Source organism: Halyomorpha halys, unplaced genomic scaffold (genome assembly GCF_000696795.3).
Source record: "Halyomorpha halys isolate HHAL.00 unplaced genomic scaffold, Hhal_1.1 Scaffold337.1, whole genome shotgun sequence".
NCBI lineage: Eukaryota > Metazoa > Arthropoda > Insecta > Hemiptera > Pentatomidae > Halyomorpha > Halyomorpha halys.
The window spans coordinates 259,406-272,312 of record NW_027104734.1 but is presented as its reverse complement, the minus strand read 5'-3'; the positions used below and the strand labels follow the sequence as shown (position 1 = coordinate 272,312).

The 12,907-nt window shown below is 37.5% G+C and overlaps 1 protein-coding gene across 1 annotated transcript in view; it reads left to right on the top strand.

Annotated features, from left to right (window-relative positions):
- Positions 1 to 5,440: 5,440 nt before the first annotated feature.
- Positions 5,441 to 12,907, top strand: part of LOC106681408 (uncharacterized protein KIAA2013 homolog) — a 34,456-nt gene continuing 26,989 nt past the window's right edge. Inside the window, exon 1 of the mRNA XM_067044607.1 lies at positions 5,441 to 5,617. Within this exon, the coding sequence (XP_066900708.1) occupies positions 5,562 to 5,617 (56 nt within the window). The 5' untranslated portion in view covers positions 5,441 to 5,561. The remainder of the gene's footprint in view (positions 5,618 to 12,907) is intronic.

Sequence of the window (12,907 nt, the reverse complement as noted above, 5' to 3'; positions counted from 1 at the left end):
TATATATATATATATAAGTTATAATCAGGGTATAGGTATTATGACTCTTAATACCTAAACTCCCCATGTCAACAAGCCAGAATGTATATATATAGGATTAGAGAGTGGAATAAATCAGTATCTGAGTTGAGCTTGCGTGTCTCATTTAGTGCCCTATTTTCCTTTTTTTTAACTCTTCAGTTCTGACCTATCGTAACTGGTTCCGAAACCCGGGAAGTTCAAACCGTGTAATACGAAGTCAATAACGGAAGTGTTTTTCTCTCTCTTTATTGGCTTTTAGCTTGGAAGATTGGAATTTTATGGAAAATATTTTGAGAGCAGCGGTTCTGACAGTATCCGAAAATACTCAGGAAGTGACAATGGTGGAATCGCAAGAGCAGAGATTTCCGCCACTACCGACAACGACTTTGGCGTCAGCACATGCGACCACCCTGGAATGGATTAAGGTTAGCACCGGGACAGCGCAGGAATTGAGGAATGCTGTCTCAGATTTAGAAAAATTCACCGGGGACGTTGGTGAGTTGAATCATTTCATAAAAGGCGGAGATCACCTGATAGCAAGAATAGCGGCAAAAGAAGGGGAAAACCTGGTGAGCGGGGCAGATGCGATGTCATTGAGGGCGGCAGTGATTTGGCGAATAAAAAGAAACATCCTGAATCATATCCAGGCCGATCAGGAAACACCATGGAGCCTGGTGAAGGAGAGGTTGAAAAAGTCGTTTGGCGGGGGCTGATGGACACCTGAAGAGGACATTTTCCGGATGTTCCGGGAAAAGAAGAAGGCGAGACAAAGCAACGGGCAGTTTGCTGGAGTCCTTCTAGCCCGTTTCGATCAAATCACGGATAAGATGAGGAAGACGAGGAGCATAGCGGAGGTGCAAGGGATTATGGGATTCCTGTCCACCATTCTGAAAGTGCAGCTAGCCAGGGAGACAGGGAAACGAGAGGGCTTGCCTAGAGATCGCACTTTCGTGGACTGTTCGCAAGAAATGATGGAGGCCAGCGCCAGAGAAGAAGAAGCAAGGATAGGAGTCGAGCACGCCGGCTGGACAAGGGTCTCGTACAGTCGACCAAAAGCTGCACCAAGCACGTGGAGAAGAAGAGAGTTCCGAGATAGCGGAAAGGAAAGGAGCGGCACCGGAGAAAGGCGACCAAACCACGGCAGCAAGCCGAAGAGTAGCTTGAGGAGAGAGGACAGGAGATGCCATGGCTGCGGCAGGACCGGGCACCTGGTGGCACAGTGCCCTCGTACAAGATGCTATGAGTGTGGGAACGAAGGGCATATAGCGAGGCATTGTCCATATATATTTAGGCGGAGGAACACGAACCAGGGCGAACCAATGGAGGTGAACGCCCAGAGAGTAGGGAGGAGAAGAATCTCTAGAAGACCATATGAATCGGAGACAGAGTCGGCCGAAACATCTGAGACATCGGAGACAGAGTTGGAGCGAGGTGAAAAAGGTTTCGAAAAGGTAAGAAGAGGAGGGAGGCGAGCGGAAGACGAAGGTAGAGGACAGGAAGAAATCTGAGGTGTGTGCCAGGAGAGAAGCGGCCGCAAGTTGGTGAGTTGCAGCGTTAGGGGGAAGCGTGGCGGTCTGCCTATCATCTGCGTGGGAGGAGTGCCGTGTCTCATCGACACAGGGAGTTCAAATACCATCTTGTGCAGTGGAGTGTTGGAGAGGCTGAGTGGAGGAGAGGAGACACCCCAGGTAAAGGAATGTAAGTGTAAATTAATCACCCTGGGTGGGCCCTGTAGCGTCGAAGGGGAGGCGAGTATGGGGTCGAGTCGGTGGGGAGTAGCGGATTCGAATACGGTCAAGAGCATGCCTCGGGGATATAAAGCGATTATAGGGTGCGATTTGTTGGCTAAAGTGGGCGCGAGAGTAAAGAGTACTGCAGGTCGATGGGATATCATAATAAGGGGATACCCGTATCTGTGTCAGGGGTTAGGAAAGGATGATGGTGTACGGGTAGGGGCAATCAGTAGCGAAAGAAGTTGGAGACCGTGTATTATGCGGGAGTTCAAAGACATATTCTTCAAAGAGGGGGAGGTGTTATCCGCAACGGGGGAGACGGTGCATGAGATAGAATTGAAGCGCGAAAAGGTAACCTACGTAAAGGAGCGCCGATACCCTCAAGCGCTGCGCTAACATATACGGGAGGAGATTGAGAATCTAAAAAGGCAGGGTATCATTGTTAATAACACTTCACCCTACAATAGTCCCCTATGGGCCGTGAAAAAGAAAGATGTGGTGGTGGAGAAAACGGAAAAGTACCGCGTTGTCATCAATTATCGAAAGCTAAATGAGAATACGGTAGATGAGCGGTACCCTATTCCCCGGCTGGAAGACATACTGGATAGGTTAGGGGGGCTACTATATTTAGTACGCTTGACCTCAAGGCCGGATATCATCAAATAAAGATGCATCCAAAAGACCAATCGAAAACGGCATTCACTTTCGAACGTGGCCACTACGAGTTTATGAGAATGGCGTTCGGACTGAAGAACGCTCCCATTACCTTCCAGAGACTGATGGACGAGTTTCTCAGGGGTATAGACGAATCCATGTGTCAGGTGTACATGGACGATTTATTAGTCTTTAGCAAATCGGAGCATGAGCACAAAGTACATCTGGCGACAGTGTTCAAAAGGATTCGGCAGTTCGGGCTCAAATTGTCACTCGAATATTATCGTTGGGGCAGAAGGAGATTAGCTTCCTAGGACATAGCATCTCGAAAGATGGCATCAAACTCAACGTTCACAAAGTAGAGGCACTGCAACGAATGGCAGTCCCCAGAGATGTAAAAGGGATCAGGCGGTTGCTGGGGGCTCTTAACTATTATCGACGTTTTGTACCGGAGATGGCGGAGCAATTAGTCCCTCTGAACAACCTCCTAAAAAAGGGTAGCCGAATAGTGGTAACGCCGGCCATGGAAAATAACATTAAACGGTGTGTGGAAAGTTTGCAGCGAGAACCGGTACTGGCGTTCCCAGATTTTAGTAGACAGTTTACGATCACTACGGATGCGAGTGAATACGCGTTGGGTGCGGTCCTTTCGCAGGAGAATGAGCAGGGAGAACGCCCGGTGGCATACGGTAGTAGAAAGCTGACGGATGCAGAATCGCGGTACAGTGCTCTAGAACGAGAATTGTTGGGGATTGTGTGGGCTGTGGAGCATTTCCGACCGTACGTGTTTGGGAGGCGATTTAGGATCCATACGGACCATCGGCCTTTTCAGTGGGTCGGGAAACTGAAGGAATCTTCCGCGCGCATCACGCGATGGAAGGAGCTTCTAGGTCAATTTAATATGGAGATTATTTACAAACCGGGGAAGGAGAATGTAGTGGCAGATTGGTTGTCGCGGGGAATAATTGTAAACCCGGTCGAGGAGGAACAGGGAGAACCGAGCGGATGTCCGACAATTCCTACGGGAATGGACCCCAGGGGAAGGGGAGACTTCAAATACACAGCCGCAGGAGGAAGGAACTCCGTCGTCTCGTGATGATAGCTCTACGGGAGAAAGACCGTCCGAGATGGAGGAAGTGGATGAGATTGTGAATGACAAAAAGGTTACAGATAATATGGAAAACGAGGACTTCCGGCCTTATGAAGGTGGAATACACCAAGTATGGGCAAACCTCGATTTACACCATATGGTCACAACCAGGGGCGAGAGAGGATCAAATATGTCGGGCGCTAATGGATGCATCGAAGGTTGGAAAAACGCATTATCTCTACGTAGGGAATGAGGTCATATGGGAGAAGATTAAAAGGCTGTGGAGACTCGAACAAGTAGGGATCGATAGGACGTTTATCCGCTGCACGATGATGGTGGAGACTGTGCGAGACGGTGAGCGGCAAAAGGAAGTTACTCTAGCTCACCATCAAGGAAAGACCACTCATCGCGGTGTGAGCGAGACGTTACAAGCACTCAAGCGTCGCTATGTTTCATATTTGTTTTTGTCCTATGTTTCATTATATTAAAGTGAAAATAAGAAAAAGAGTCAGTGAAGACAAATGTAAGTTGGCCTAATGTGGATATAGGCAAAATGTGTAAATAGAAAATTGTTACGTTCAGTTTTTGTAAAAATGTGTCTCTATATTTATCTGTAAATAAGTGATTTAATTTAAATGTACAGACAATCTTTTAAGTTTTTAATAACTATTGTAGCGAGAGTCAAAAGGCCAACGTTCATCGAGTTGACCTGGAACTCACCAGAGCGCTCCACCTCGAGGCTCACTGAAGCCCTCAAATTTATTAATAACATTCTTTTATAAAAGATACATTATTTTCATACATTAAATTCTGAATACTAATTTCTGAATGTACTAGTTAATGTTGTCGATCAAACAATAAATTAATCAGACCAAAATAAAGCACAGAACTACCTTGAGCATATTAGATAAGACCGCTTCTCGGTCACAACCAGATGCACAAGCCCTTTAAGTAAGAAGGTAAGGAGGGCTGGATAGATCTTGGATCCGTAAGCTTCATCTGATAAAATCTCTCAGTTCTAACCAACCTGTCTGTAAGGTAAAGTCTCAGAAAGGGAAACATAGATATCTACTCGGTTGTTCGGTGTGTTAACCCTTTCGTTAATAGTTGTATTTTTGATATGTCTACCAAAGACTTGACATCTTCCTTCAGTTTCACTTTGCTTCCTTTAGCTTCGATCCGACAATCTTAGTCTGCCTGGCTCATCCCAGCACCTAGAACCGTCACCCTCTCTACAAGACTTCTTCTCTACCGGCGTCAGTGTCAAGGTCTCATCCCCTGGCTTATAAAGATTAAAATTGGTTATTTAACAAGTAAACTTTAAATCAGAAACAAGAGTAAATAACTTTGCAGGAGATAGTAAAAAAAAGCGCTAACTGGAGAGGATTGACAGGAAGGAGAGGGGGAGATGGTTCATTTGGTTCGGATCAACCTCGCGCTTATCTGTGCACACCATAACATTGATATACCGACAACCTTCGGCTTAAACCAATCGGTTCGTACCACTCCGTATTCATGTGAGTAAAGCAGGTGTTCTACTGTGTCAATTTGGTGGGTTTGCTCAAATGAATACGTGACAACACATGCGATCTGGACGAACAGTCCGATTTCCTTCCAAGTAACTCATAGTTAGCACTGGAGAGGGAGTATGTGGTAGCTCTTAACTCATGAATCTTTTTTTATTCAATTTTTACTCATGATTGTTAACTTAGTATTAACCTTATAATTCAAAAGTAACGTTGGAAAAAAGTATTATTGGTAAAATATAGTGCTCATATTTTTATGTGGGTTTATTTTATTTATTTTATTATACCACAGGAGAATATAGTTCATAACAGTAAAAATAGTTAAGAAATACAATGCGACCTAGATGTTCCCTGGTTGGTTTTTACTTTTCAAGGTGAAAACCTCTTAGGTGTACTATGTTGGCGCGATCTCATTGGAATGTTTACATTTGTATGACATGTAGAAGTGCCTTTTTATTTCAAATGTCTGAAACTAATTTTTATAATCTTTTTAGCAAATATATATGTATATATCTTTAGTTGCTAGTCAAAAATGAAATGGGAGTTATAGAACCGTTCAAAAAATGGAAACGGTCACTAGACGTTTATGTATCGTAAGTTAATTTATTATTGTTTTTAGTAATGAATATCAGGTATTTATATGTAATGGACTTACCCAAATTATCATTATAATATATCCATAGTAATCCTTTATTTTATTCTAATAGAAAAAAGTAGTTTATTCATTGTCATGAATATGGATAACTATTCTGCTGATAATGAGACAAGTTATTTTTTTGAGTTTTATTACTCCATTTATTTTTATATTAGATGAGTTAAAGATTGAAGCAATGCAGGTTATTATTTATTTTATTTAATATCTATGTTACTGCTTAAATTCAGTTAAAAAATAATGGTAATAAATGTAGTATTAACTGTTAACATATTTTAAAACCGAATTTGTGTAATAACATATAGGAAATATGTCAAAAATTTACCTTCTTTTGACCTATGTGTTAGTTTCAATGCATTACTCCAACATGGCAGATGGGCGTGTACACTCATATGTACAACATGAAAACATCCAATCTTTGTTGTTGGTTGAACTTTAGACCTTATTGTAGTTGGTATCATGGAAATAAGATACCCAGATCTGAACCGAAAAGGATTTGTTGTATTTTGTTTTTCTTTTGGGTGAGCAGATGTTGACAGTTGTCAAAAAAAGGTTGCAAACGCATAAAATGGGTTCCTTGTGATTTAATGTATTTTTTATGTTTTGCTACTCTACTTTGAATTCTTTAAACATTAAAATCAATGGTAGTGCGTTAATTCTTAGGAGTTATTAGGACCTAATATCACTTCATTTCACAATTTATAGGAATTTTAAGAGCTTTGGATAATTTTTAAAACAGTGTAGTTGACTAAATGTGTTGAATAATATAATTAAATATATTATTAAAATTAATCACATTAAAAAAAATTTTAATGAATTAATATTAACTATTATAGTTATTTAGTCCGTTTAATGAAGTACAAAATATGATTTAATTTTTCACATACACTCAATTTTTGTTTTGAGATAATTAGTCCAAATTTTTTTTATTTTCATACCTTAAACTTTAAATTGGTAAACTTTCTTACCAATGAAACTGTTTTTTTTTGTTTATCAACAAAAAAAGTTGTTCACATTTAAGAATACGTTGAAATGTTTTTTATTTTATTGTGTTTCAAATTATGTTTTTTTCATCTAGGATTTCATTAATATGTTTTTGTTGATATGTTTGTATTATTAAAATAAATAAATTTATAAAAAACAGAAAACAAATATATTTAGTTGTTATAATGCATAAATAATAAACATATATTTAAACAAGTATATTTTTACAGCAAATAAATCAAAAGTCAAATTTATAATGATATAAAAATCTTTCATATAAAGAATGAAGAAATATGAATATTTCTTTCATTTATAACCTGTAAATTTCTTTTAACCCAAATTGCAACATGTAACAGTTACTGTTTTCCGAGAACTGTTGGGTCTGTCAGACTCAGTAACATCATTTGTCTACAGTACTCTAATTATCAATGGGAGTTTTTCTCTTTTTAGACCTTGGTGCCACTTATTGTTATTTGTAGAATCAGAGAGTTGTATAATAAATTACTTAACATATCTTTGACCAGAACATCCTTCTATTCCTTGGTTGCTCCACTTGAAGTCTAATGAAAAACCTCTTTTTGTTGATGCTGTTTAGAGACACCTAGTGAAGGTACTACCCATCACAGGGTAAATTCAGTGCCTTAGCTATTTAGTTTATCAGATTTTTCAATAGTGATAATTTCTTCAATATAAGAGCCCAAACTGGTGTTGAATTTTTTTTTTACCAAACCTGATACTCTATTGCTTGCTAACTTGAATTGTTTTACCAGTATATAGGTCGTCCATGAGAGACTCGAGAGTGTGAAAAACTAATTATTGGTGTTAATTGTTAATGTACTGTGACAACAAATTATCTCAGAACATATGGACTTTAGTCAAAACACCATACTGTAATCAGTATAGTGTATACCTCTGCTCAAAACACCAGTTTATTTACTTAACTGAACACCTTAATTAATATCTAAATCCTTTATGAAGAGGGAGCAGGGTATTTCAGTTGGAAAGGCACTGTTCTATCCTACTGTACCCTTTGTCCGGAATCAAATTATTTGTAACAGCAAGATTTGATTTTTCCTGTCAAATCCGAATAATGTTGGCCCTGTGGGTTTGTTGGGAGCCCTCCTGGTGCACACTGAGGCTCTTCCAAGTGGGAATTGGTATTTATTGTAAGGTGGAATTGTATTTATGTGGTATATATTGGAATTTAATGAATTGTAGTATTTCCGCCTCATTCCACTTACACTTTCTATTAGATTTTGCTATCTTCTTTATCTATTGGCTTGAACAGAAGTTTTTCCTAGTTGTACTTAAATAGCCTTGGAAGTACCACTTATTGCACTTTTTTTTTTTAGATACTAGCAAATTTTAGTTTTTCATATTTTAATTTACAAATAACATGATAAGTGTTACGGCGGGTAGTCGTTCAAAAGGAGCCTTTGTTAGCGCAACAATGAAGAGGAATGAAAATAAAAGAAGTGAGATTTCGAATTTTGTTATTGTTGTACTTTGAATAATAAAATGAAAGCATTTGAAAACAAAATGTACAAAAATACTAACATATAAACTAGAAAAACAAAGAAAAAAAATGTCTTTATATCTGTGGGTGATAAATGGAGCCTCTGCTGTGGGTAGGTTGTTTATGTCCTCCTGGAGGTAGCTTCGAAAGAGGGTTCTCATGGAGGATGAGCCAACTTTGGTTGTAGTCCGTCCACTGTGGCAAAAACTGAGTAAGATGACGGACTGCATAGTGAGAAGAAATGGGTGTATATACACACAATGATTATGCCTTGAAGGTATTGTTTAGTCATTACAGTATAAAAAAAATTGAGTACATTTGTTTTAACATAATAAAAAAAATCATATATTATATAATCTATTCTTAAAACCATATGTTGGCCGCAACAATAAGGGTATTTCTGATGTAACCAGTTCATAAAGAATTTAATTGAAATTAAGTGCAAATGTAAGGTTGGTTTGAAATATTATTGGGGCCCATCCTATCACATCTTAGTCAGATTGTTTACATTTCCAATTTTTTTATTGTTTTCGAGTCTTGCAGCCATGTTACATGTTGATACCCAGTCTGATAACCTTTGTCTTGCAGCCATCTTCTATCAGACCTCTACCCTGAGGTCCTCTATCCACGTCTTTTGAGGTCGTCTCCATCTACCTCTCCTCTCCAGACTATACTTAAGGATTCACCGGGGCCAATGTGCAAAAAATAAAATTATTTTTAAACCTATTAACCTCTTAAACAAAAAAAGTTGTTAAATAAAATATCCTCTGGCAATGTTAATCATATAAAATAATAAATAAGTCATTTCCCAATAGGCCAAGTCTGATTGTACTGTTTCTTTTTTTAAAATAAATTTTGAATGAAATTTCGCAAAACTATAATTGTGAGAAAAATTATTAAAAAAAATTTTAACCTGTTATTAACATTGTTTACAAAAATTGTAAAGGTGCCAAAAATTGTTTTTTAAAGTTTATTCTAATCGTTCGTTTATTTGTTTTAATAGTTTCAAAAAATGTTTGGTTCGAAGAGTTAATCTGCTAGAATATTATCATGATATTTATCTGAAGTGCAATTTAATACCTCAAAAATGCCAATGAAAATTGGGATAAGAAAAATCTCGAAAAACGTTTTAACCGCAAATTGTGGAGAAGTGTTAGGTTGTGAGAGAAACTGTAAAGTTTAATGATACAATCCTGAGGTTCCCAATCTTTTTTGGTTTGCGGTTCCCTAAAAAACCGGATTTTTTCCGCGGCGTTTTTGTTAGCGACGAACGTTAGCTTTAAAAACGAGTGATAATATACATAACAAATAAATTGTAATAAAAACTATTCTTTTTTTTATTTACATACAATATACATAAACATTAATCACAAAATTTTGAAAAGGCGTTCGACCTCCTTTTTAGAATATTTTTCGAATGAGATAAAATTTTGAAAGAACGGCTTATCTCATTTAATTTTTTTCCATAAAATTCTACATAAGTATGGAATTTCCTTTAATATTTAAAAGTTCTTCCATCGCGGAGACTGACTGCCTTCCTCGATCGATCCAAGTTGCTTTAAAAAAATGTCAAAACTCTCCATATATTTCCCTACTGCTGACTGGGCTAGGTTTTATCATGTCCACTCAGTCTGGAAACCTGGACATATTTTAATTTTACATATATTTCGTGTTAAAAGATCTATTGAAAAATACTGGAAGATCGCTGATTGACCGTGTATAATAATAAATGGAATATGGTCTGGGTGCGGTCAAATAAATCTCAAATAGTAATAATTATTTTAATTGAGTCAACGTTTCGTCCCAAGTTGCTGGGCTAAAAAAAGATACAAACACTTAACATAAGTAAAACAAGTAAATGGAAAATTAAAAGGGTATACAATGAAACTTAAAAATTAAATAAGAAAAATAAAAGGTTATAAACAATAAATGAAAACGGAAATAATAACAGGTACAAAGAAGAAATATAAAAGAAAGTACTAACTAAGTGATGGAAAAAAGGGGATTAGAATAAAGGAAAAAATGAACGAGACAGAAGACTTACCTGTTTTGATAGAAGTCAAAGTTGGAGTGGACTGTTAATAGTTCATTTATTGTTTATAACCTTTTATTTTTCTCATTTAATTTTTACGTTTCATTGTATGCCCTTTTAATTATGTTATGTGTTTGCATTTTTTTTTAGCCCCGACGAAGCCCTGCAACGTTTGGGCGAAACGTTGACTCAATTAAAATAGCTATTACTATTTGAGTTTTATTTGACGTCACCCCGACCATATTCCCTTTATTTCTATTGAGAAACTCTTCACAAATAAATAGTGCTTTAAAAAACCTTTAGACCTTTTCTATACAGTTTTTACATTTCCCCCTATTACCGCGAAAAGTTAACATTATTTTTTAATGAAACTGTATACAACTAGGAAACCATGGTTTTACTTTTTAGTTTTATAACTGAAAAGAGACGTGAGAAAAAACCTTAAAATGTGCCGGAAGTGCACCTTTTCGGAATTCACCCTCACAATGTTTACAACTTCTAAAATGTTATATACTAACACTGTTAAATATAAAAGGCGAAATTATCTCAAAAATGTAGTTCAACAATTGTCAGATACCCGTGACTCCTCCTCATTTTGGTCTATTATTTATAAATTTAGAACAATTAAAAATAAATCCTCTTCTATTGCATGCACTCAATGGGAATCCTTTTTCAATAATAATAAGAATAAAATTTAGCTTGAATTTGTTTGATGTAACCCACCCTATCTTTGATACCTCCATAACACGGGCTGAGATTGACCACTCCCTTAAAAAATGTAAAGCAGGTAAATCTCCCGGATCCGATAAAATAACGTGTGATTTCATTAAAAATTTGCCCAATAACTGGCTTCTGTACATGGAAGTGCTATTTAATAAAATATTGAAAGCTGAAAAATTTCCTAAATCATGGACCAATGTTATGTCTGTAATGGTACATAAAAAAGGCCTTCTCACAAATCAGTTTATTGAAACACACAGGTACTGCTTATATATAAGCATTATAATTGCTTATAATATGAGCATTTTTTATTCTTTTCATTGTATCTTATAGCCCTGCAAAGTGGGGCGAAACGTTGGAAAATAAATAGTTGTAAACTATTTTTGTTTCACTTTTGACCGCAACCCTGGCCATCTTCTTATATATCAATTTTTACGGTCAACTATATATACATATATACAATGTACTGCTTATATGCTTATGTATTTGTAGATTTTCGAAGAGCATTCGATTCCGCCTCGCATTCTAAACTCTGTAAACTTTTCTCAATGGGAATAAGTGGCAAATTAATTAGAATGCTTGAAGACTTGTGTAGTAATGCAACCATGCAGGTAAAATGTAGGAACCACTTGAGTGACCCAATAGAAATTACTGAGGGTGTTCTCCAGTGAGATATATTAAGCCCCTTATTATTCCCTTTATTTATCGCGGATATAGATACGTTTTTTTCAACGAAATGGGGCGCATGAAATGAGGATATCGCCATACGAAGAAATTACAACCCTTATTTACGCAGATGATTTGGTCTTGATCGGCGACTCGGTTACCGATGTCCAATCAAAGCTAAACATTCCAAGTAAATATTGCAAATTAAATTCTTTGACCGTTAATATTTGAAAAACAAAATTGTTAGAAACTTATAGGGGTAGGCGTAAAAGAGGCAAAAGGCTGTATTTCGAGGGGATTATTGTTGAAGAAGTAACTGAATATAAATACCTTGGTATAGCGTTTCGTTCATCAGGATTCTTTAACCGTGAGATGAAGTAAATAGTGTCGAAAAGCAACTTGAGCATCGGGGCGGTACCAAGTACCTGCGCGAAGCCAAAAATAATCTCGTGGGATACCAGGCAGAAGCTTTACGAGCCGATTATGCTGAGCTGTACCCTCTACGCTGCACCTATTTGGGCCATGAAGCACATAGAGGAATTGGAAAATATACATGCGACTAACGTTTGCAACGAAACACCCCACCCCCACACTTTATGGTAAGACTGGAAGTGGCCCCAATTCCTGTGGGATATCATGTTTTAAAGCAAACTTTGTCCTGATAACTAAAAATTCTTAACATGAGTTGTACTCGCTTCGTGAAACAATGTTTTTTTAAAGCTACTACAGCTAGACAGCAACAACCGTCTGAGTTTACAATATAACTGGGTAACACAGATAAGAAAACTATTGGAGAGCTTCGAAATGTTTGACCCGATACTATTCAATGATCCGGTAAGTATCAAAATTAGAAAGGAGGAGATTTTTGATAGATATAAGAAATTAGTCAAAGATAAAGACCTGTTATTACGAGAGTGGACCTATAACCCGTGGTACGGTAGGGTCTTCATTAAAACCAACGCTCCTCAAAACTACCTAAAAATCAGCTGCCCCATAGCTTATTTGAAAATATTTGCCCAACTTAGACTATCCGGTAAATATGAAATACTCTATTTGTCGTCCGCATAAATATGTTTTAGACCCACAGAGCTCTAATAACTGAAACTCGACTTACCACCAGACGATTAATGAACATACCTCAGTACCAAATTTATCGAACGGACCATCCTGACGGAACAGCTCATGGTGGCACTGCTGTCATTATCCATCGATCCCTTTCACATCACTTAGTCCTTCTACAAGCCCAAAATTTCCTATAAACCACAGCCGTATCGATCCAAACTTCTCTATTCCCCATAACAATAGTAGCGGGT